This window comes from Peromyscus californicus, unplaced genomic scaffold (assembly GCF_007827085.1).
Source record: "Peromyscus californicus insignis strain IS unplaced genomic scaffold, ASM782708v3 Scaffold_3__1_contigs__length_106647218, whole genome shotgun sequence".
In the NCBI taxonomy this organism is placed as follows: domain Eukaryota; kingdom Metazoa; phylum Chordata; class Mammalia; order Rodentia; family Cricetidae; genus Peromyscus; species Peromyscus californicus.
This window is the reverse complement of record NW_026294551.1, coordinates 29,663,564-29,689,891: the sequence shown is the minus strand read 5'-3', so window position 1 is coordinate 29,689,891 and position 26,328 is coordinate 29,663,564. Positions and strand designations below refer to the sequence as shown.

Genomic DNA, 26,328 nt, shown 5'->3' with positions numbered 1-26,328 from the left:
GGTTCATTGTATTTATTGCCAGATTACAAGTATAAGAGAATTGACCCTTTGATTTCTTATTAGAAATTATCTGGGTTGCCTAATTGCCAGTAATCATTTCTTTCTCTCAGTTTTTAAATGTAAATAACTTTGAAATTATATAATCTACCAGTACATTTTCACCCTGTCTTTGATTGATGTACTGTCTCTATGTGTGCCATGTAGAACCCTTAGACACTTGCTAAGTACTCATGACCACAGTGTAACTTTTCATTTTATAAAGCATGTAGCAAAGTTGTGTAGTTTGGGCTGTTCAGTTATAATCTCTACACTACTTGTTAGTAGCTGTAAGACCTAAGGTAAATAGCAACTCTGGGATTGTTTTATAAGGTATTTATCTCACAGATACTGATATGGTGGCTCAAATACGTGCCCTCCAAAATTGATCATCAATGTACTTGTATGTGAGGTAGGCCTTTAGAGGAGTAATTAAGTCATAAGGATTCTACCTTCATGAATGGAGGGATTTACCCTTACAAAGGGATCAAGGGAAAGTAGTTTAATATGTTTTGCCCTCCCATCTCCTGTTAAGTAAGGGCATAGAAAGAGGCCTCCCTCCAAATATGGAATGCCCTAACCTTGGCCTTTCTCCCAGCCTTCAGGATTGTAAGAAATTATTTATAAATTTTGTGGGCTGTGTTATTTTGTGAAAGCATCACAAATGGACTAAGACAGGATGTAAATGGTTACTAATTGAGATAATTCATGCTAGGAACTCATCAATGTATGGTCTATAGAAATTAATCAATACATATTTTAAGCTAATGAATTCAAGAGTTTACTTTTGAAGATACATTGTAACCAAGTAAAAATTAAACTTTTACAGTGGTAAAGGCAGGTTTAGGCAGGAAAAAAGGGAATAATAATTATTTACTATCATTGGTCTTAAGGCAAAATGTAGTTGAAGCACAGCCTCTAGGCTTTTAGAAAAGCATCCATTATGCTTTTCAATTTAAAAACCATAACACTGTACTACAGTGCTTGATATATGGAAATTAACCACTTGATATTTGCATAATTCGTTAATAAATGAAAGGACTGTGGTATCAAAACCCAGTCACCTTGTGTGGACTTCCAGAGAGAAAGCACTCCTGTTGGCAGTAAGTGAGCTTGGAGAACAGAAGGTGGGTCGCTGTCCGCGGTGCTGAACTCTCCCTAGGACGAATCTGTTCTTGTTTGGCAAACTGCTTTCTTCTCTCTCTGCTCAAAAATCCCTTTCATGCAGTCTACTTTCAAGGCACGGAGACAAACACTCCCCCATATGTTTCCCAAATGGGCTAATTCTCACCATCTCTGAATCCTTTAATGTTCTCAAGTCTCAATGTCTTTCCTGCTGAGCCTCAAAGTTCTCTACCTAAAAAATCATGGATTTATTTAATCTGAGCCTCGATTTTTAATGCGTTGGCCACCTGGAGTCCTTGGCTGTCAGACAGAGAGAGAGAGAGAGAGAGAGAGAGAGAGAGAGAGAGAGAGAGAGAGAGAGAGAGAGAACCCTCAGCCACACCTCCTTCTTAAAGAGAAGTCAAGTCTGCCAGCGGTTCTTTTTTAGAATCCCCGGAGGCTGCAGAACCACACACTCTGGCTCCTGCAGGCAGCCAGCAGCTTTCCTTCCTCTCTCAGCACCCCCACTCCTCGCACCCCGCCGCCCCACTTCCCAGTACAAAGAATCTTTAGACTCCCTAGACTCCGTTCAAGAATCCGAGGAGCCCTCTGGTGTAGCTACTTTGGCTCTTACGCCGCACCCTTAGACACCACACAGTCTGGATGCCTCATTCACTGTGTTCACTGGATCTAACTGTGCAGACAAACAACACGGTTTTTACCCCCACTTCCTTCCTTTCCACTTATCCACCCTTGCTATGCTTATTGGACCGAGGCTTACAGTGAAATGGCTTCTAAGCATCAGAAATTTAAAAGTACAAAAATATTCCCCGGGGTTGTGCGTTTGTTTGCTGTGTGTGTCCATCCGCGCTTATGCAAAACCTCCCAACGTCACACTTCGGTATCCGGACAAGTGCCTCGAGAAATCCCAGATCTTTCCAGGGATTCCCTCTGCTCTACCCTCCTCTTTTCAGCACCCTACAAGAGGTAGGTCTGGGGCTTTCGCCAACCACTCCTGCAGTGATAGCCGCACACAAATCTGCTGCAGTTTTTCCTCCACTGTTCGCTCCCAGTCCTTTTAGGCGAACAGTCCGGAGCGCAGGGTTTCCGTGCATTTACCCTGCATCCGCACTGCATTCCCAGGCAGCCTTTCCCGAGCTAGACCTTCTGCGGACCGGCTGGCTCCGGTTCCGCCAGGGTGGTGGGTGGTGCTCTCCCGCCCCCTCCTTCCCTTGGGACTCGGGAGAGCCGCGCGCTGGGCAAGAGTGCGCGCGCGCGGGCTTGCTGGGGAAAATCTTCCCTGGAAGCTGCCGAGCGTCGCTGACCGAGAGTATCCCGGGGCCCTGCAAAAGCCACCAAAGCGTTAGAGAGCGTCTCTAAAGAAAACCGGCGAATGAAAATTAAGAAGGGAAACCCGTTTCCCCGGCGGCCTGGTTTCCGATGGTATCGGATCCTCGGGTAGCTGATCCGGTAGGGACGCGCTTGACCGCCGCTGAAATCCGGACTTAGAGCGACGGTTGCGAGAGGAGGGAGGTGAGGGACTTGCGGGCAAGAGTTGCACCTGGTCTGGGAACCTGCAAAGAGAATTGTGGGGTGAGTAGCCTTTTTCTAGCATCCGAACAGGAAGAGGGAAAGAGGGAGGAGGGGGCAGGAGCGGGACGAAAAGGAGAGGGCAGGGAATGGATTATGAAAGAAAAAAAAAATCCTTCAAATTCCGCTGCAGAGGGAGAAAGCACAGCACAATCCTCTAAGGATGAGTCCCGCACGGCTTTTCTGTGCGGAACGAGCAGCCGCGAAGTTCTTTTAAAGAGAAAAGAAACTCCAAGCTCCTGGAAGGGAACCGGGGCAGCCGGGTGGGGCGGAGCTCCAAGGCTGGTTCCTAGGGTCCGGCGGCCACCGTGGCCTGAAGTGCTGACGCCCGGCTCCGGCTCCTTATGGCCTCACCGCCCCACCCGGGACGGACTTTTGCCTCCGCCCCCCGGTGCCTAGAGGCCCGACTGACGTGGGGACTCCGGGTGGCGGCGCGGACGCTCACCTGGCGGAGCCTTCTCCTCCCTCTCCTCCTCCTGCCCCCGCCCCCACCTGCCCTCCTCCTCTCCGAGTGGGAAAGCGTCGGGATCCGTAGGCGAGGAAATAACGACCCCTGCAGTTGCATTGCGGAAAATCTCGGCGGCGGCGCTAGTTGCGGGCGATGGAAGCAAGGCAACTGCGGGGTCCGGGGAGCCCTGGAAAACAGCAGAAAAGCAGAAAGCGCGCGTGCAACGTGGGGAGCCAGTGAGCCTCCCGACGCGCCCCAGTCGCGAGAGCCCAACCTTGGGCTCGCCGTCCTGGAAGCATCGCCCGAACCGGCCTGGAAGGCGGCTGGCGGCGAGCGGACTTGGGGAGCAGGGAGGGTCAACGGAGGCTGATGGTGACCCGTGTTTTCGGGCAATAATCCCCGCTTCTCTTTCTTTCTCTGTGTGCCGTGTCTCCTCCTCTCCCCCCTACCTCCGGAAGCAGGAGAACAGGCCAGATTGGAGCCAGCAGCCATCCTCTGACCATGCCCTGGTGAAGGGGGCGGACTTCGAGGGCAACTTGTCGCGGACTACCTGGGCTCAGCTAGCATACGGGAAGAGGCCAAGAGCCCCGGAACTGCACTGCTCGGCCCGGTGGGGGGCTGTTGTCTATGTCTTCTTGGGGCGCCCGGCGGATCGGGGTCTCGGTTTTGCAGAAAGAGCCCAGTGCTGGTGGCTTCAGGTGGCTGACACCTCCACCACCGCGGTCGCCTCAAGTGCTGTTTCCACCTTTGGTGAGAGGAGCAGAGACGCAAGAGCGGGGAGACCTCCGAGGCAGAGAGGCATCGGACATGTGTCAGCACATCTGGGGAGCACATCCGAAGAGCCCGAGGGGAGATTTGCCAAAACAATTCAAACTGCGTTATTGATCGTGGGGGTGACTGCCCCTGGCCGGCTGTCGGGCGGGAGCGCGAGTGTGCGCTCTCTGGAGAGTGTGTGCGTGTGTGTATGTGTGTGCCGTGTCGGGCTCCCCCCTTCCCCCCTGTTTTCCCGTCGAGTGATGCACCTGGAATGAGAATCAGAGGATGGAAATAGTCTGGGAGGTGCTTTTTCTTCTTCAAGCCAATTTCATCGTCTGCATATCAGGTACGGGACGTGCTGGTGTCATGGGCGGGTGGTGTGTTCTATGGTGGTGTTTGAAATGTATGAGATTTTATCCTGTGTAGACTTAGGGCGGGAAGTGAGGAGGTGGTACGGCCCTTTTTCTTTCCTTGGCTTTTGCTATCTTCAGAATCAAAAACCTTCTAAACCCAAGGGTGTATGCACGGGCTTGTGTGTGTGTGTGTGTGTGTGTGTGTGTGTGTGTGTGTGTGTGTGTGTGTGTGTGTGTGTAGGTGTGTAGGTGTGCTGCTGTGGGTAAGATCTTTGTGGCGTCCTGGAAAGGAGAAAGGATGGAGACTGAAAAAGAAGAGGTAGATGGGTGTTGATTCTCAGCTTTCCTGGCTGAGAACTCTGGCGCCGAAATCTGAGCCTGGGCACCACCCCCGCCCCCCCCAACCCCTGGCTTCCAAAGTTCCCAAACTCAGTGGTTCCTGGCTGGCAAAATGGATGCAGAGCCTTGCTCTGGTATCTAGGCACTTTAAAGAGACTGCAGAAAGATGCGGGACTGGGGAATACCAGGAGAGACTGAAGTGATGTGCAAGTCCTCTCTGCCTTCCCCAGATGTTGAAGAATGTATTGTGGTGTATGAAATCCAGTGGCACAGCCCTCCCACCCTCAAACACACCTGAAGCAGTACAGTATTAGAAACACTGCTTTAGATTAAAGCCTTAATTCCCAGTAGCAAGGCTGTGTTGGCTCAGTGGTTGATCACAGGCTACTTGTGCTAGCGCGTGTGTGTGTGTGTGTGTGTGTGTGTGTGTGTGTGTGTGTGTGTGTGTGTGTGTGTTTTCAAATAAGAATCCAGGGTGTTGAGGTGTCTGGGGTAGGGCTTGTACCTGCTTGTGCCTGAGTATTGTGTGTTGGGAGGAACTGTCATTTCCAAGACATCTTTCTTGGTGCAGGAATTTAGGGTTGGAGGGAACTGTGTAGATATTCCTGGCTTTTGGCTCCTCCCATTGACCAGCACCCACTCCATTTCCCTTGCACCTGCCATTTAAGCACTCAGGGTGTAGCCCGTTTGCGGTTCTCCCTTCTGCCTGCATTCCCTCTGCAGAATTAGGGACTGAGCCAACTTCCCATGAAGTCTCCATAGGTAGATAAGCAGGAGCCCTGCCTCTGTGAGCAGACACACTTGGCCAGCATTGGAGCAAGACAGGTTTCCTGCCTCCTCCTTTAGCCCTTGCCAGTCTCCACCCCCTAAATCAGACTATTAAAAGCCCTTCTGTGTTTTCTTTACTTTGGATCCAGTTTTAAATACTGCTGTTTAATTTCAATCTTCTCTAAAGACGGAATGGGAATCTGTTATGTGAAATCATGTTTGGAGCTTGGCCACCCTACTAAGAAACATGCCGCTTGTAATACTTTAGTGAGTTATATCCACATAGAAGACAAGAGAAGTCTGGGGTCACACACACACACACACACACACACACACACACACACACACACACAGACACAATGGAAATTCTCTTACTCTATTGTGTATCTTCCAGTATAAGTATTAAGGTGACTCCTGAGGGTTTATGAGTCCTATGCCCAGGGATAGACTGGGTGGCATCTCATAAGACCACATTATTCATCTTTCACTCTATCTCTCTCTCTTTCTCTTGTTCCATATTATTTCATTCTCTTGAAAATACACTTTCCTCCCTCTCTGTAGCATCATAAATCATTTTCAGAAGAGCCATCTGAGTTCCTGTAAGATTGGATAAAGTATAACATTCGGTGAGGGGCTGGGCTTAAGTATCCTCTTAGTCCCCAGCCTGGACCCTTAATCTTGAATAGCAATGACATGGGAGAGGGGAATCAGCTGAGCAGGAGTCTGTTTTTAGCCTCAGAAAGAGTTATTAGTGGGATACCTGTCCTGGCTGCATTTGATTTGGTGTGTCAGCAGCTGAATTATTCAGATAGAAACACGAGGAGGAGGTTATTTCCACCCCAGAAGAAGTGTTATGGAGTGTGTGGCCTTTCACATGTATTTACTAAATGGTCGTCATTGCAATGTAATGAGAGGGATAAACGTGTAAGTAAAATGGGTAGCTATTAGCTAAACAGAAAACTAGGTTACCACTCCAAGTGCTCATTTAGGGTCTGCATTGCTTTGCACTTCATGAAGATATGTAGGCAAAGATGCAGCATCCTCTGCTTTGGATTTACACATCACACAATTGACTTTAAAAGCCGGTTCTGCCTCTCTAGCCAAGGGGTTTTCCTCCTATCAGCACAACTGCATATCCAGTGAAGTTCATTTATGTCTAAATTATGATTAGTGATATAATCATGACTCACAATTGCCACAGTTTGGGGACTTCAACTTTTTTTTTTTTCTCTTCCCATCTGACAGCCTGAGGATGTGTTGGAATTTGATGTGCTAAGGTTGAATAATTGTGCCTTGGAGAGGGCTTAGTGGGTCTTTCATTTCTGTTTCCATGATTTGCAGTTTTAATTTACTCATGAATGAGTTTTACCAAAAGGAACAAAAATCCTCGGATCATAGAATTCACTATCATGCATTTTAAAATATAAATAGGGTGGGAGCACCTTTTCACCATCATAGGGTGAGCCTCCCTGGCCAGTAAACGGGTGCTAATCCAATCCATACTACATTACCAGACAGTGAAGGAGGATGCGTTGTTAGGCTTGACTTTAGTATTTAAGAGCATAAGGCTGGGGAAGGCCAGTAAAAATCTGCAGTAGGAACATTTTACAGGAGGAAAATACTGGTAGTAACTTTGCCTATGGAAGGTATGTGTAGTGGATTTCACTTGGTAGCCTTTGCTGTCAGGAACACTCTGGACTTTGTAACTCAGCATTTTGTTAACCCAAGGTTCCCCCCACCACACACACACACCAAGGAATTTCCCCTCTGCACTATTTGGCTATGTCATATAAAATATAGATACCTGGACTCGGTCTATTTGGTAGTTATGCTAAATGTTCTGGTTGGCAAAGGGACTAAGAGCCCATTTGGCCAGAATTAGTTTGCTGCTGAGTAAGAATCATGCATATCTTCCACTGGAGGGATTATACCAATTTTGGCAAGTGAGTGACAGCACAACATGGCTTAAAAGGGAATGCCATGGTCTGAGAATTAGATGCAGATCTCATTTGGCTAAAGATGTAAGGTAGCAGGGGTCTGTAGAGAGACCAGGGATGGAAGAAGGGGGGAAGAGGGTTGACAGAAGAAAGGAGGGGAGGCAGAGAGAGAAATGACAGTGAATATGCTTTCTCTCTGTGCCAGCTAGAGGACCATTCTGCAAAGGCAGCTTAGACCAATGAGAATGAATACTGAGAATCAGAAGGAGAGAATTTCCTGGTCAAAAGACAGTTGTCTGATTTGACTCCTGTGTTGTACTCCACTTCCCCACTTATGTGACTTCACTATGTGCCAGTTTGTTCACAGTAACAGCAATAACCGTTGAATTATGAGACACTGTCACACATTTTAAATTTTTTTTTTTTTTTTTTTTTTTTGATTTGTTCTTTTTTGAATTTGTAGAGGGTAATTTTATAGCCGGGGCAACCAAAATCCACAGAGAATTAGAGAACTCACATCCAGGTTTGAGTAAAATTATCCATATATCATTTAAGTTTTAGTTCAAGACTTCTTTCAAGTTTGATTTTTTTCTATTTATTCGATTTTTTTAATTTTGATGTCTCTAATTGGAAAAATAAATTATGCTAAATGAATGTTTCTCTTCAAGAACTTGGAAGTCAAAGTTTAAGGCAATTATACTGTAAAGTTAGAAATCCTGGTAACATTTGAGTTGGACTTAAATCTGTCCATCAAACAAATGAAACTATTACCCAAGTACCTCAGTCATCTTTTAATCATCATTCATTATAAGCAAATACTCTTCTAATCTAAAAACTAAAATTTTTTGTGTATAGAAAAGAAATAATAGTAGGGTTGTACATTATTACATGGATTAGATGAGATAATAAATGCTGTTTAATCATTTTTCATTTAACATAGTATCTGGCACCTAGCAAGCATACACTAATATCAACTATTATTTATTTTCTACAAATGTGGTAGTATATAGATTTGATTCACACGGAGTAGAACTTTGCTTTCTTCCATGTTGGTTTCATTAAAAGCAAAAGAGAACCACCAGTCAGGGACTAGGGAGATGACTCACTTGTTACAGTCCTTGCTGCACAAGCATGAATACCTACCTGAGTTCAGACCTCCAGTACTCCTTGTAAAAGCACAGTGGCATACATTTGTATTTCCCATGTGAGAAAGTGAAATAAGCAGATCTCCTGAGCTCACAAGTAGGGAGTTTAGCTGAATCAGTGAGCCCCAGGTTCAGCAACAGACCCAGTCTCAAAAAATAAGGTGGAATGCCATTGAGGAAAGCACCCAATGCTGACCTCTGATGTCCACATGTATGTGTATAAGCACACACATGCATATGAATACCTACATACACACTTACAACACACACACACACACACACACACACACACACACACACACACACACACATTTTGTAACATACAACATGAATCCCACTTTCAAGTTCATGAGTTCCTTTGAGTTTGGTTCAGTTGTCTCTGTAGATTTCCCCATCATGATCTTGACCCCACCTCTTCCCTTTGACTGGACTTCCAGAGCTCTGCTTGGTGTTTGGTTGTGGATCTCTACATCTGCTTCCATCAGTTACCGGATGAAGGCTCTATGATAACAGTTAGGGTGTTCACCAATCTGATTACCAGGGTAGGCCAGTTCAGGCACCCTCACCACTATTGCTAGAAGTCTAATCTGGGGTTGTACTTGTGGATTCCTGCCTTGGACAAATCACAGTTGTGTCTTGATTGACCTTCTCATGCAAGCAAGACAAACAGCATTAGATTTTAATGCATCACCAGGAATGTTCCCTACTCATTTCTTTTACTCAATATTAAGTGAGACGAGACTTGGGAAGTCTTAAGTATCACCAAGTCACTGTGTAGTGCTTATTTCCAAGATCAACAGGCTTTTCCACATTCTTTGTATGTGTTATAAATCAGTATAGACTCCTCTTTAAAGTTCCTCCAAATTAGAAAACTGTGTATACATTCACTATGACTTGAAATAGGATATTCGATTAAATAAAATTGAGCTCCTCTCCAACAGGCTGATTGTGTCATTAGCAATATGATGTCTTTAAATCATTTTCTTGTGTGATGTCATAGTCAATTATGAACAGATAAACATCATCCTAGATGAAAGTCTCAAAGCAGTGGAGAACCAGGTAGTAGGAAATCCCAAGAGGGGAAGAGAAATGTCCATATGGAGAACTCTTCCCTTGGGTAAGGAGAGATTGACTGACATATGAAGAAACCAGGACCGAACACTTTGTCTTATTACCTGCATTAAGTATTTTGTATTTGTATTTGAGATTTCAGTTCAGAAGAGAACCAAATGCCATAAGTTCTTAAAAAAAAAGAATACGGATGTCAAAAGGTTCACCCTACAGTCCAACCCTACTCTAGTCACCTATACGGCATAGGCCATTGTCTCTACTTCTTATTCCTGGGTTCCTCATCTGTCAAACACAATTTTTATTTGCATTACCTATTTTTGTTTTGTTTTGTTTGTTTGTTGGTTGGTTGGTTTTATCAAGACAGGGTTTCTCTGTGTAGCTTTGTGCCTTTCCTGGATCTCGCTCTGTAGACCAGGCTGGCCTCAAACTCACAAAGATCCACCTGCCTCTGCCTCCTGAGTGCTGGGATTAAAGGCATGCGCCAACACCGCCCAGCTTTGTTTATTTTTTGAGACAGGGTTTCTCTGTATAGCTTTAGAGCCTGTCCAGGAACTCACTCTGTAGACCAGGCTGGCCTCAAACTCACAGAGATCTGCCTGCTTCTGCCTCCTGAGTGCTGGCTGGAATTAAAGATGTGTACCACTACTGCTCATCCTTGCATTGTCTATTTCTTTTTTTGTTTGTTTGTTTGTTTGTTTTTGTTTTTTCGAGACAGGGTTTCTCTGTGTAGCTTTGCGCCTTTCCTGGATCTTGCGCTGTAGACCAGGCTGGCCTCGAACTCACAGAGATCCGCCTGGCTCTGCCTCCCGAGTGCTGGGATTAAAGGCGTGCGCCACCACCGCCCGGCACATTGTCTATTTCTAAAGGATTGTTTAAGGCAACATCAGAAATGACAAAGGATCCCTCATGCTTTGCATAAGTCAAATGCTTATATTATTGGATGAGCCAAGATTAAAATACAGTCATAGAAGCAAAGTTGAGAGGCACACAGAGAATATGGAGTGATACAAAAATGATATGAAAATGCTTAATTGCTTAGATATAATTGTGTATAATGCATTAGTATGTCTAATGTTAGAAAGCAGTAGGAATGATACCTAATTGTCTAATATATGGTCTAAATACTATAGATGGAAAAATATGACAATGAAAGAAAATGAAGGTATTGTGTTGAGGTGAGAGTTTGGAATAAATGAAATGGAGATCACATTAATAAAAGGAGAGGACCATAAGTGAGTGGGTGCTCAGCAAGGACTACTACAATAGAAATACAAGATTTCTTTTGAGAGACACTGGGGTGTCAAGAAGAGCCTTCTTGGGAAGCTGAAATACTAAAAAAAAAAAAAAAATACCATGTACAAATACAATTTGGCATTCTCTTATGTGATGCTAATGCTATGTAGCATCACATTATTTCAATGAATTGAAATCATTTCATACTTGTTCATAATTCTAACTACTTTGGGTCTCAAGTTAGTGTTGCCCACTTCCAGTTATTGCTGTACTTGGCATAGTTTGTACTTCTTTGAAGGTTTTATGATAGGGAGGAAAAGAGTTGAACTTTCTCATCTGTATGGAGAAAGATGGAGTTGACACTACTTGGGGCTGTAGTTACAACAAGGAAACTATAAGGATAACAAAACAGGATTGGTTGAATGCCTAACATAATGCCTGGAGTATCATAACCAAAGGCCATATTGTGTGTGAGAGAGAATAGTATAGGCCATGGAACAAACACAAGCCAACATGTGAAGTACAAATTTGTCAGCCACTCTCTGGAAGGTCATTACTTGGTAGTATTGGAGAAGTAAAGTAGGCTCAGTAGGCTCCCTTTCCTCATCTGTAAAGTGAAGATTGAAGAAACACACATACAATCTGCCTTTGTGCCTGGTGTGCAGTAGTTGCATGGTGAATTGAAGCTATCCCCCACAAATAACCATATTCATCATGACTGATATCAGTAATAACCATTGCTGCTAATATTGGAAATGGTTTCTGTATGCCAAGTAATCCTTCAGCCATTTTCTCTGTTCAATAGCATTATATACAATATATATAATGTATACATTATATATACACACACATATATACATGCATATATGTAACAAAAATGAACAACGCCTGGTTTTGAGTATTTTATAAGATAATGCATTCTGCACAATAGAGGTTTAGAAACTATACTGAAAGTGTGAAGGAAAAGCAGTTGGCTCTTGGTATATGTAAGCGAGGAAGGGAAAGATTTATAAAGATGAAAATATTTGAGCTAGGAGAAAATACATGGGATTTCAAAGTAAAGGGCAAGAGGGAAGAGGAAAACCACAAGGAAATAATAATATGTTCATAGCACAAAGCAAAAATGTCAAAAGTGCAGTGAACTGGGCATATGAACTCAAGGGACTGGAATAATTGACTGGAGCTAAGGTTACAAACTAACCTGCAGTCTCAATGAAGGTCTCTCAAGCTGAGACAAGATGTTGAGACCTTAGTATTTTTGTTACAGAAAGCTCAGGAAAATGATGTAATTGAATTTGTTTGTGACTTAATAAAATATGTTTGTACTTTTAATGTAGGAAGCAACAGCTTAGAAACCCAAAACCCTCTTCATTTCTTACCACCTTTATTCTTGATGATAGAACCCACAAAATTATCTTTTTCTAAATCCCAGCCAGAGCTATATAGTGAGTCCAAGTCTTAAACAAAACAAACAAACCACCACCAGCAACAACAACAACAAAATTCCTATCCTTCTGAATCAGTTAGACCAGTAGGGAACATTCTGAGTGGCAGGCCAAACATAGGAGTCGTCTCCTAACACTTGGGACCCAGCCTTACCTTGATTTTTAACCCTTCGTATTTTCATCTTCAACAAATGAAAATATCTCGATTTTGTGCTTGAATAATAATGACTGTATTTGTTAACTAGCTGGACGTAGGGAAGGAGGAACTACATACATGTGCGTTTGTGTTGTGAAGAATAGCCTTATGCCCCACTATCAATGCCTCCCTTGCATGAAAGAGATGATCAATTCACTACCCAATATTCTGCAGCAGTTTTACCTAACTATACTATGTGTAAATCTTGTTTGCAGCATATTTTCTGTTCACTTGGGAAAACATGTTTATGATCCACCAAATTATATACCTATTATACCCTTTCAAAGGTACAGTTACTATGGAGAGAATAGGTAGGTAGGTAGATAGATAGATAGATAGATAGATAGATAGATAGATAGATACAGATACACAGACAGACAGATAGATAGATAGATAGATAGATAGATAGATACAGATACACAGACAGATAGATAGATAGATAGATAGATAGATAGATAGATAGATAGATAGATACAGATACACAGACAGATAGATAGATAGATAGATAGATAGATAGATAGATAGATAGATACAGATACACAGATAGATAGATAGATAGATAGATAGATAGATAGATAGATACAGATACACAGACCTCAAATGAAAATAGTGTTATTCATTCACCTAGTCACACAAAGTTTATTGAAAGAGCCCTAATGTTTCCAGACACTTGGAATCAGAATAAATAAAATACTGAAATTTCCCTCTAAGAACTTATTAATTAGTAAGAGATGATTTTTTAGGTATTAGTAATTTATAAAACAATGTGATAAATATTGTAATAAGGATAAAGAAAGTGAGAACAGAGAAGGAATATCTGACTCATTTAGCAGCAGCTGGGAAGGGAAGGAAGAAGAGAATAGGTACCCTTAGGATACTTGTATTGAGCCTTGATGTTAAGTGTTGGCTTGGAAGATTTGTGCTGATTAATCAGGAAGAGTGAGATGGAACAGTGGTCATAGGAACCAGCATCTGCAAGAGCAGAGCAACGAGAGACAGGTCGCCTTGAGTTCAGTGGGTGTCACAAGGGTAATATGACAACTAGAGAGTGGAGTGTGAGGACAAGGTCAAGATGGAAATGTGTTCAGGAAGTATGGCTTCAGCAACAGCAATATTTTGTAAATAATGCCAGAGAAGACTGCCTTGTGCCTCTCTGTGTCAGAAAGGTCTCCATTTGAGACCCAGGAGGGTATGGTGTTTGATCATTCACTTTAATAGAAACAGACCAGTCAAGTAAATGCTTGTGACAGTGGTCTAGCCACGCTCCATTTGGCTGAGATCACTAAGCATTTTCCAATGTTGTCTCTGGTTCCAGGTGGCTTCCCAGAAGCTTTTGAAGAAACTCGGGTATAGATTACAGAGTTTAATCTCCTTCTGCAATTTATTGCTCCGTTTCTCTACTTTAGGGAAAATAGCTAGAAACCTGTTGGCCTATCCTGGGTCTTGCAATGTTTGAAGTTTCATCTAATTCGCTTTGTTATTGAACATTTCTTTCTTTTTTTTTAATCTTGCTGCTTTCATCTCAAGTAATTTTAAGCATAACTTTAAAGGATCTCCAGCATGCAGAGTTTTTTTGTTTGGGGGGCGGGGAGATCTTCCAGTCATGAGAAATAGTCTGGGACCACCATAATTGTTCTTTATTAGCAGGATTGGGCTGTTAATAGGGTATCCAGGCTTTGGGGTTGATTACATTTGCATGAAGGAGCCATCAGATGGCAGGGAGAGATTATCCATAGTTATGGAGGAGACAGCCTACAAATGTCTTTGCCTCCTGGTCTGGGAGAGGTGACACTTTTGTCATAGCAGATGCAGAATTCATCCTTAACTCTGTCCAATACTTCATGCCCGGTGGCTAAAGGAGCTGGCAGTAGGAAATGAAGCTTGTGACTTTCAGTTCAGTTTTCCAGAGCCAAGTTTTGCTGGCTTAGCAACACATTTGGCAGTGATGTCAGAGTTGGAATAAACACATTTACTGGAGGATATGAGTCAACATATCCCCATTCTGCTCCTCCTCTCTGTGTCCTCACTACATGCACTGCTACCTTTTACCCTCAGTGAAAATAATCCTGATGGCAGCACTTACTGAGTGAGCCCAGCCCTTTCCTCTGAGGTTGGGACTAGCAATCAATGACTCCTAGGGCTCTAGAAATCAATGCATAAGGAAGCATATCTATAGCAGGTGTTCGCTTTGTTTTTTGTCCATTCATAAATGAAAGCTAACAAAAGGATGCCTCTTGTGAGGTAGGCAGTGGTCCAGGCATGTGGTAAAATGTAGCAAACAAAAATCTTGTTCTCGGTCCCTGGAGAATGTCCATGCAATGATATACCAACACTGTAGCTTGCATTTCCCATGGCCCAGCCGATGCCTGGCATTTAGAAGATGTTCAATAATGAACAAATCAATTAAAACATAAATGAGTAGAAAGGAGTGGTTTAGACTTCTAAACGTCGTATGAGAATAAGAAGTGAGAACTAACGCAGTAGGGATGAGAGGCAAATGAAACACTTGTGTCAGCCACCCTCTTGCTTCTGCAGCAGGCAGATTTTCCAATGTGCGAGGACTGAGAGGAAAAAAGGAGCAACCTTTTGGATAGTTTGCTGTTTCTTTCTCCAAATGAACACAAAGGTTCACTGGACGAACCATCTTTATTTGAGGCGGGCACTCAGGTTTGCTTAAGATGCATTCCAGCTCTTTTGTGTTCTACGACACCATAGTAAAGACATGAGCTCCTGGCCCATGGATTCAGTAGTGTTCCTTTCTTTGTGTCCTCTCTGTCCCTGATAGAGGATGTTGCATGAAATGCTGTGTTTTCCATCATGAGGGAAAACAGTCCATCAGGGAGCTCCCTGTCTTTCAGTTAGAACTCAACTGGAGTGTTCAAAGGAAAGGTCCCCGTCCTTGAGTCCTGATACAGATAACTACAGGAAATGTCTCTGATAGTTATGGTGTTTCCAGATTTATGTAAAAAGAAATGTTACTTGTCATGTTATTTTCCACACTGCCATGTCTAAATACCTGATGAAAGTAACTTAAGGAGGGAGCAGTTTAATTTGGCTCATGGTTCTGGGGCACAGTCCACCCAGGCTGGGATGCCATGGAAGCATCTGTCGCCCGGAACCAGAAAACAGTCAAGGCTGGTGCCCAGCTTGCTTTCTCCTTGTTATTGAGTATGAGCCTTCCACCCATGGGCCAGTGCTGTGCTTATTCAGAGTGAGGGCCTCCCACCTCAGTCTTTAAATGCTCCCTCACGCATCCAGAGGTTTTTGTTCTAGATGATTCTAAATCTTGTCGTGTTGATAGTTGGCATTAGCCATCACATGTATTCTCTGGCTTTTTGTAAAGAAGAATAATTACTTCTCACCAGAAAAAAAGAACCAGCAAAAGCCTGGAACCTGAAGTAACAGAGTGGAGCTGCTGTTTTGGGCAGACATTCTCCTCCTCTGATTGATCTTAGTAAGTGTGTGGAAATGGATCACTTGGATAATTCCTGTTTTGTTTCCTTGCTATTTAATTCTAGAGAAGAGGGTAGATTAGAGACAAAATGTTATTTTTGTTAGCTTCTGGTCCCATGAGTACATGTTTGAAAATTACACTTGGTCTGGAGGTAAAGTATCTAAGGGTATTCTTGTTCCGTTGCTTAACCCTGGGTCTGAATAGTGATGTGTTATTTGCCATCTAATTCACCATAATAACCGAGCTCTCAGCTGCTGTGACTCAAACCCCTATAGAATAAAATACAAAGTGGGAAAGTCATTTTTTTTCCTATGTAACAAGTCCCATCCACAATTTTCCCTTTTGGAGAAGTTCTTTCTGGCTTTTTAGTTAATATTAGTGCAATACTGTGCCTAAGTGACAGCTACCTGCAGTCTCGGGAATGAGTGGGTGTGGCCTTTGATGTTCTTTCTCTTGGTTTTGAAATTGCTGGGGCTAGAGTTTGACTGTGTCAAATAAAGTGTTGTATTGTTCTACAGTTACAGGTAAGACATGTTGAGTGAACTAATGGGTGAATGCTGTGCTAAGCATCTACTATTTAGGCTAATTGTGTATTCAAATGAGATGCTCTCCCTTCATTCTGTTGCCTGCAAGACTGGGGATTACAGAAGTGCTTTGCAGCCACAAACTTGATTAACACTGTGACTCACTGGGTTTATTTTAACGCTAATAGTGTAAGAGTATCAAAAATTTTAAGAAAAGATATTTGTTGCCCTATAGACAAAATTTTTATTTACTCAAGTCTGAAGTTACAACTTTCTGACCTTAAAATATATGAGCTTTTAAAATCTTTATGTCTCAAGTATTTTCTCATGGGTCTTCTTTACAGGAAATCTTGGATTCAGATAAATCCCAAAGTCAGTAACATAACACTTAGAAGCTTCTTGCTCACATACATTGTTCAGCTGGCATCAACATGTATGTGTGGCAGCTTGGGGTCCACTAGCCTAGCTTTTCACCCAGTGCTGTGGGATGTTCTGTATGTCAAATGTGTTGCTCTGATTGGTTAATAAATAAAACACTGATTGGCCAGTAGCCAGGCAGGAAGTATAGGCGGGACAAGGAGAGAGGAGAATTCGGGGAAGTGTAAGATTGAGTCAGAGAGCCGCTGCAAGCCGCTGCCATCCGCCACCATAAAAAGCGAGATGTAAGGTACTGGTAAGCCACGAGCCACGTGGCAACTTATAGACTAATAGATATGGGTTAATTTAAGATATAAGAATTAGATAAAAAGAAGCCTGCTGCGGCCATACAGTTTGTAAGCAGTATAAGTCTCTGTGTGTTTACTTGGTTGGGTCTGAGTGGCTGTGGGACTGGCAGGTGAGAGAGATTTATCCTGACCATGGGCCAGGCAGGAAAACTCCAGCTTCACCCCAACAGCAAAGGGCAAAAGGTTTGTTGAACAATTAATGTCTGAGTTAGAGTTTCATTGCTGTGAAGAGACACCATGACCACAGCAACTCTTACAAAGTAAAACATTTAATTGGGGCTGGCTTACAGTGCAGAGGTTTAGCCCATTGTCTTCTATGGAAGGAAGCATGACTGCACACAGGCAGACTGGAGAGGTAGCTGAGAGTTCTACATCTGGACTGGCACATAATAAGGAGAGAGAACTACACTGGGCCTGGCATGGGTTTCTGAAACCCTAAAGCCCACTCCCAGTGACACACCTCCTCCAACAAGGCTGCACCTTCCAATTGTGACACTCCCTATGAGTCTATGGGGTCCATTTTCATTCAAGCCACCACAGTTAGCTATTACCATAGTATTTCTTGTTAGATTTTTATAATAATCTATGCATCTAAAACAGTGTCTTTTAATAATTATTTTCCAGTATTTGGTGACATGTTGTTTCTAGTTTATACCTTTTTTTGCTAGCTTCTTATATCTATATATAATTGTTTCTGTTGAATTATTTCTTTAAAATAATTCTAACAAATTGTAATTTCTCACTCATGAAATTTCATCTGGTTTTGCCATGATATTCTGATGTGTAAACTGTTTATAAGGTTCAGATGTACACCAAATTTGTGTATACAGTATGGTGAACTCACATAGTTCATTTTAACAATGATAACCACTGCCTTGAAAGTTATTTAGCCAAAATTGAATATCTCTGGCATTAAGATGCTACTGTAATTCACAAGTAACAAAAGAGACAGAAAACAGCACATCAGAGTACATGCCTCCCTTGGGTCTATAAGTTTGAGACTTGGGTAATATTCCTGGTACATAATTTTATTAAGTTACTGAGGGCAAGAGAATAAGCTGGTTTGCAGAAAATATTATTGGGATGGGAGTTAGGACCTGACATAATTACTGTTAGCCTCCTAGCTCTGTATGGTGACATCAGTCACCCACCACTGCTTTGATTCTTAGTGTTCTTTTAAATCAGAATCCTATTCTACCTAACTTGGGCACTGTAGAGTACTAAGAGGATTTTGCAGAAAGTTTTGGTTGATGCTAAACTTCTCCAGTTCTTAAAAAGCCAAAGTAGCAAGATTTAGAGTGTAGAAAGATCTCTCTTCTGTGTGTATGGAGGGGGTGAGATATGATGACGTGCGTGCGTGCGTGTGTGTGTGTGTGTGTGTGTGTGTGTGTGTGTGTGTGTGTGTGTGTGTGTTGGTGTGTATGAATGAGGGCATTTACATGCCATGACACACATGGTCAAAAGACAAGCTGGAGTACTAGTCCTCACTTTCCACTTGGTTTGAGACAGAGTCTTTTATTGTTTTTCTGCTCCATATGCCAGGCTAGCTGGCCCTCAAACTTCAGGTGATTCTCCTGCCTCCACCTCCCATCTCCCCATGGGAGTGCCATTGTTATCAACATGTGTACTACCTGGCCAGACTTGATGTGGTTCTGAGGATTTGAACCCATGTCCTTGTGTTTGTACTGTAGCAAACACTGTTACCCATTGGACCATTTCCTCAGCCCCTGGCAAAACCATGAGACTGTATACAGAAAAGTGACAATGACTTCTTAAATGGGAAAGCATGAGGTAGGAATTGTAAGAGCATAGCCTAAACTGAATTTGTAAAATGGTAACATTGTAGCCTCTTAGCAAGACCCTGGTGAATAACCTAAGAGTATACATTACTGCTACAAAAAATATTTGTTGAAAACTTTGTATATTCTTTTTTTTTCTAATTAACTCTCAATTCTGTTGATATTGTGTGACCTCATCACTGAGTAAGTCTCATGACCTCATTTGTGAACTGGAGTTGATAGCATCTGTCTGTGATGTTAAGGAAGATTGACATTTCAAAGATGTAGCATGCTGCTTGAGCTATAGATTGCACTTGGTACATGGGAGATTTGGCTAATTGTTACCGTGGAAGCTAAAAGAACAAAAGACACATTGGATAAAATTAGGAATTTGGCAATATTGTGTAAAACATGGGGATTAAATGAGCCAATGCATGTGAAAGTATTTAGCACAATGCCTGTGCCTAGCACATAATCAGGTAAGGTTGGTTGAATATGATTCACTTAGGGAAATTAGGATGTTTGGGGAATATTTTAAAGGTAAGAAGAGGAGGGACAATCATAGTTTTCCCTAGAATGATTTTAAGAGACAGTTTCCTGGGTCTAACCCACATTTTTCTTTATTTCTGTTTATTTAATGAACACATTTTTAGTTTTAACTACACTTTAAACTACACTTTTACCAAGATTTCTAATGTGTGTGATCTTGTGTCACCCTCTACAAACCTGACTTTGGCAGGAGAGGCATAAGCAGAACCCTGGTTCAAAGAATTTTTGTACTGTTTTATTATTATTATTATTATTATTATTATTATTATTATTATTATTATTATTACTAATTATATTTAGTAAATGTTGACTTGTTGGCTGGAGCAATAAAGAAATTAAGTGTCATACGCCAACCTGTTTTCAATAGAAAATAGAATGATTGACCTCACATGCTCGAAGACTGTCACTCACTTTTACTGCAAGCGAACTGCTCTATTTCCATTCATGGCTCAGTCCTGCCGGCTTTCTCTAAGTGCTAATTTGTGCACATGGCAACCTTAACCATGTTTTCTTCAATCGGTTTGCAAATGAAAACATAGCTTTGATTTGTGTTTAATATTCACTTGGGAGAAGGATTTTTAAAATGATAATTAAATGCTGAGCTAGTGCTGGCATTGTGACATGGTTCATTTTTTAATATTAGGCCTGAAAAATTTAGCAAAAAAGCATAAAAGGAAAACCAACAAGAAATAGGACGGCTGATAAATGCTGCCTGTGTTGATGTTAAGTAAAGACAAGTAAACTGTGGCCTGAGTATTTCTCTAGGGAGCCTGTTTTAGAGATTTTTCTGAACGTTTAGGCTCTGTGTGAGATTTTTTTTTTCCTCCAATCACATTGGCAAAGGCTGGATTACAACTGAGAATGCAGAGACTAATGGACTGCTAGGACTAATCCACTAAACCTCTACTCCTGTTTCCCTTAAATTGATTGAACTTAGGGAAGCTGCAGACAGACCCACACCAACTATCCTGGTGTCAGATCTGCACGATTTAATGAGTTCCAAGAGCATTAAAGGACATGCAAGTCAGGACCAGGGAACACCATACAATATTATCGCCTTATTATCTTAGTAATTATTTACTAAATCTCAAAGTTTTCTTCCATCATCTTAGTTTTTTAAAAGAGAGTGCTTTTCACATGCATAAATCTAAAATTAATAGTACTGGGGATGGAGAGATGGCTCAGTGGTGATGAACATTCACTCCTCTTGCAAAGAAACCAAATTAGGCTCCCAGCACTCACCTCAGGTGGCTCAAAACTACCTGTGATTCCAGCATTCGGGAGGGATCTGATGTCTCTGGTTTCTGTAGGTACCCGCACTCATGTGCATATACACACACACACACACATACACTTTATTAAAAACAATAAAAATAATTTTTTAATAGCACCAATATAGCCCAAGTTTAAATAACTTAAGAAAGTGTTATTACCAATCCAGCTACTGTGAATATTTTAGGTTGTTTTCAAAATTGTGTGAGATAAATATATTGTTTATGTTCAGTGAAATCACATCCACCAAAAATAGAGATAAAATAGTGTGAAATATACTATATGCTCACATAGGGTATGACAATGATAAAAACCACAATTTTATGCTAACATACTGTGCTTCTGTTGGATGAACTATGATGAGACTATAAATTTAAAATCTCTTAAAAATGGACATTAAAATAATGATTAATGGATGTGAACCTGTGTGTACAAGAAGTGTGTGAGGAGAGTACTTGTGTCATGCCCCCCTTGTGGAGGTCAGAGGACAACTTTGTGAAGTTAGTTCTCTCCGTCTGCTTTTGTATGAAGAGGTTCCAGGAACTGAATTCAGATCCCTAGGCTTGTGCAGTAAGCACCTTTAACCACTGAGCCATCTGTCTGTCCCTAAAATCTTTCCTTATTAATCCAGCATCCCTAAAAATAATCAGTAGAGTTATAAAAATATATGAAATGTGGTTATAATATTGGAGACTTTGACTAGGAGGAATACTGTAATTCAGAAAGGAATGATTTGGAAATGAGTTTTTAAAATGCTTTGTTTATGCATACACAGAAATATGCTTCTGTGGACTGAAAAGCGATATCATTTGTACCCGGAATGATTTTGCAGTAGGGTTACTCCTACACTATGCCTCATAGAAGCTGTCAGGCTTTGGGGGAGTTAACTTCTGCATCATCTTAGTTTCCTAATCTATAGAATGGGGTTAAAATAACTGTTTCATTGATCTGCTTTTCATAAGTGTTAAAGGACCTATGAGATAAGGTGCTTGGTACCATGATCAGACAACTCATGGTTCACAAATGGGGCTAGTTTGTAGCTTCACAGTACTAGTAAGGAGACACAGAGGGTTCTTTGCTTGACTTATAGGGACCACATTTCTAGAATATTCTAGTTCCTTCTCCTGCCACTGAAATAAATAGATGATGTATAGATAGATAGATAGATAGATAGATAGATAGATAGATAGATAGATAGATGATAGAAAAGAAGACAAGAGAAAAAAAAGCATTCACATCCTCAAGACAGACATCAACTTTCCTCTAGGGTGTCAGCTCACAGTTTGTGAAAGATACCTGTCTCTGCTTGTTCTGGATTTTGTTGTTGTTTAACTTTGTTTGGACACATCTGAATCTCACGTGGGCCTAGCCCACACATTCTCCATGGCCATCCAAAGTCTATTTCTCTCTAAAAGTAGTGATTTCTACTTCCTCAATGCCCGGTTGGGCTTACCATCTCCAGTAAGCCTATCCCTTGTCTTTCTCCCTGTGGTAGATGAAAGTTCATCCTGGTCAGTATTTATTTAAGGTTCATATGTTTCTTCCCCCAAAACTAAGTAAAGACTACTGATTAAATTTCCTTCTCAGTTCAGTACTATACCTTCTCCTACATCCTTCCAAGTCTGCCTGATGATTTAAGTTGTAGTTCTTTTTTCCTGACTAACCAAATTCCTTGTAGAGATACTATATCACTTGAGCTCATCAAACAATAACCTGGTCCACTGCCTTGCTTAGTGGAGTTAGTACATCACAGCTAAGTTCTTATAGCACTGAACAAAGTTGAGAAGTTGCAACATTGACCATATTGCCTGCCAAGCTTAAATCATATGTTCTCAGGCCCTTGACAGAAAAGGTGTGGGAATCCACCTTCCATATAGTTGTTACAGAAACACTTTGAGGCTTAAAGTATTGAAGGACTGAAGTCTATTGTGGGGAAGATATGGAGGAGAAGATCAGTTCATGGCTACTGGAGCATGTAGTCAAGGTTGTTCAAATCATGCTAGATCAAGAAACAGAGTATGATTGGAATCAGGGGCCAGGTAAAACTTTCAAAGGTCTGCCCTTACTAATCTACCTCCTCTAGCTAAGCTCCTCCTTGTAATTCCACAACCTCCTGAAATGGAGCCAGTCAGGGAAGAAGCATGCAAAATATGAGCCCAGAAGGAACATTTCAGATTCAAACTATAACAACAGTAGTTGATCCAAATGCTCCCAAGAGATGTAAGAATAAACCCAATACCTGGATAGTCCACTTTCTTCAATAAAGTATTGGTTAAGTTTTAGATGAAATACTCAAACTTTATAAAGCTTTTCTAGGCTTTAGGAGCCTCAGAATGCCATCTTGTGAGCCTACTTTGGCAGCTTTTACCTCCCAGAGCGACTTACCAAGCACAAGTTAGCATCAGAAATCCAAAAGAGATCTTCTGCTTTCTGCTGCCTTGGATCTAGATGCCTGCTTTGTTATTGAAGGAGCTTTGGGTTGCTCTGGTCCTGCCCCCAGGAAACATTTTGGTGGGATTCATCCTTCTCAGGGGGTTATTGGAATGCCAGTTTATCAGGGAGCAGCGGGCTTTCTGAAACTACTATTGTGCTGTTAGCTTTAAAAATATATTAACCCTGGTCTTTTGAGAGTGAAGGTCAGACCACATTCAGAAATGGGAGTCACCTGAAGAATAAGCATTTTTATAAATAACAGCCTGAGAAATCAAACCTAGTGAAATCCCCTGGTGACCAAGACAGTCCAGACTCACAGCCCAGGCCATGAGCAGCCCCTGTCCTTGCACTGAATCAAGTTGAATGAGCTTTTCAGGTCTCTGGGAAATGATTGTGGCTCTTCCTGTACACACGGGGGAAATTGAAGTCAAGTAGCAGTGGCTTAGGCTGACCATGGAGAATAGGTTCTGGCAAGGACTCTCAGCAGCCAGAGCTCCTGCCCTCTTAGTCTCAGAATGTGAAATCTTAAAGCAGAAGTACTTTAAAATCTAAAGCAGAGGCTGCCAGATGACAGACTCATAACCAGAGCCAGCCCATGGCCCGTTTCATACGAAGGAAGGAGTGACATTTCATTCCAGAATGGTTTTGTAAAAATTGTCAAAAACTACTTAGTGACACATACAAATTTATAATACAAAATTCCGGAACATAAATAAAAATTTACTGTAACACACCTTTATTTATTTATGTATTGTCTCTCATCCGTGGCTACTCTCACAGTGGACTACAAAGAAAGGGCCAATATTCGCGAAGGAGCCCAGTCATTTTTTTTTTAATTTTTAAAAAATTATTTGCTGTTCAGGCCCTTTGCAGAGAATATTTGCAAACAATTTGCTCTAGAGAATATATAGCAATTAAAAACAGTTGTATAGACGCATACTATAAATAAAATAAAATGTAACTATTTTGTCTTGAGGAGCTCGGAAAAAGCAAATGTTCCCTTAGCCACCATCACTATAGGATATAGAATATTCTATCACTCCCAGATTCTACTGTTCTTTTGTACTTTTTTTTTCTTTTTGTACCCTTGCTCTTTGGCAATCAAGATTCTGATCTCTGTCACTAGAAATAGTTTTGTGGTGTTTATTTACAGAGCCTTTCAGAAGGCTGGGGACTGCTGAAGGGGGGTTTATAGGGAGGTGTGAAAACATGAAGTTGATTTTATCCTTCCATTTGATAATTTCTCAATTCACTCCAAACACCCGTTTCAAACAGCCACTTTGCTGTAATAGCAGAAGCTAACAGACACTGGACAAAGAGCTCTCTACTTATACCATTAAATCCTTTAACCCTCTGAGGCCTTTCTAACTCATGATCCACTTTGACTGTTAAAGAACATGCATTCATTTAAATGCCCCCAGAAGCCACATAGCTTGCACTCAGAGTAATTAAAGACTAAGTCTGAGCCTGCACTCTGTGCTCCTGACGAGGTGGTAGGCTCTGGGTAAGTGACCTCCTTCTGCACTGCAGCTTTCTACTTTGTAAACTGGAAATAAAAAAATAACTAGTTGAGGGAGTTCAGGGGTGGTAGTGGCTCAATTAGCAAGCACTTGCTTTGCAAGCAAAAGGACTTGATTTTGATTCTCAGAACCCATGTGAAAATGCCAGACATAGGGGGCATGCACTTGTAATTCTAGTGCTGGAGGAGTAGAAACAGACTTCTGGACCTTGCTGACCAACTATCCTACTTGGTGAGTCCCAGGTCCATGAAGGACCCTGTCTGAAAAAGCAAGGTGAATGGCATTGCTAAGGAACCACACCGAAGGTTGACATCTGGCCTCCACATATATGTGCATACATGTTCATGTGTGCCTCCCCCATAGACACATATTCACACACATACGATATAAATAAATAGCCACCTCACTAATGTTGAGAGAAGAGAGAGATGCCTAGTTTAATTTAACAAAAAGCATGTGTCTTTTAAAGGTTAAGCTAAGATTTGGCCTCTGCCCTATCTGAATCTACAGTCTGAGCTTTGTCACTATGCCACAACTGATCTCATGTTTCCTACAAGTTGACTTGTGGGAGCATCAACATTTTATAGAAGAGTGAATCTCAAAGAGGTTGAATAACTGATCCAGTCATTCAACAGCTGACTTCTAGAGTCAGAGTTTGAGCCAAGCTCTTTTTAAAACATTTGTATGCTTATTTATTTGGCAGTTTCATACATGTATATAGTGAATTTTTAGTCATAGTTTTACTCGTTAGCTGCTCATACTTCCACTGAACCTCTTCTTTTTCCCCCAAACCCCTCCTCTTACATTTCATGCTTTGTGAGTGTGAAACAGAGTTGAATTAGGGTTGACGACATAAGCATAGGTAGGGGGGTCTTTACTGATTGATGTGTGGGTGACTTTTCAGCTGACTACACCACTGAGGAAAATAGCGCCCCATCTTTCCCAGCAAGCACTAACTGTCCAAAGTCCCTCTGGAAGAGATGGGGCCTCATGAACACCTCTCTCATTGGAACAAATTCTTGAACAAATAGAAAACATAACATAGGTTGAAATGTATTGCTTATAAGAGTCACCTGGTCTTACATGGTGGGGAGCTTAGAGCTACCTGTGAGCTCTAAACAATTCAGAAATGAGTATAGCAGAGGCAACAAGATAGGATAAGTTGTTGCTTTCTGAATTACTGAATGTCCCAAGATTATTCTGTTTTCTATAAACAACTAGTGGTTGTAACAAATCTTCAAAGTACACTGGGGGTTGTGCATCTGTCTTGACCAGCATCAATAATATTAACAGGAACTTTACAGCATGATTAAGGAGATTAAAAATCATCTAGGTAAGCTAAATGTGATCACAAGTGCAATTATAAAAGAGAAGCAAGAAGTTCAGATTCAGGAAAAGAGCTGTGGAGGCTGAAGCTAAGGTCAAATTGGTGTTCCTGTGCTTTAAGGATGAAGGAAGGGCAAAATTAGTGAGAGACACCAAAGGTCTCCAGTATCTGGGAAAGGCCAGGAAATGGTGTTGCCTATGGCCTCCAGAAGGAACTTTGGCCTATTGATACATTGGTTTTAGCCTATAAGACTTGGTTCAGGCTTTTGAGCTGTGGACCTACTTGGAAGTTTGACTTATTTGAAGCCACTAAATGTGTAGTAATT

General features: G+C 41.8%; 1 protein-coding gene across 1 annotated transcript in view; it reads left to right on the top strand.

The window, feature by feature from the left end:
• Nucleotides 1-4,165: 4,165 nt before the first annotated feature.
• The window catches only part of Ca10 (carbonic anhydrase 10), a 506,430-nt gene continuing 484,267 nt past the window's right edge, over nucleotides 4,166-26,328 (top strand). Inside the window, exon 1 of the mRNA XM_052755893.1 lies at nucleotides 4,166-4,280. Coding sequence (XP_052611853.1) covers nucleotides 4,220-4,280 — 61 coding nt within the window. The 5' untranslated portion in view covers nucleotides 4,166-4,219. The remainder of the gene's footprint in view (nucleotides 4,281-26,328) is intronic.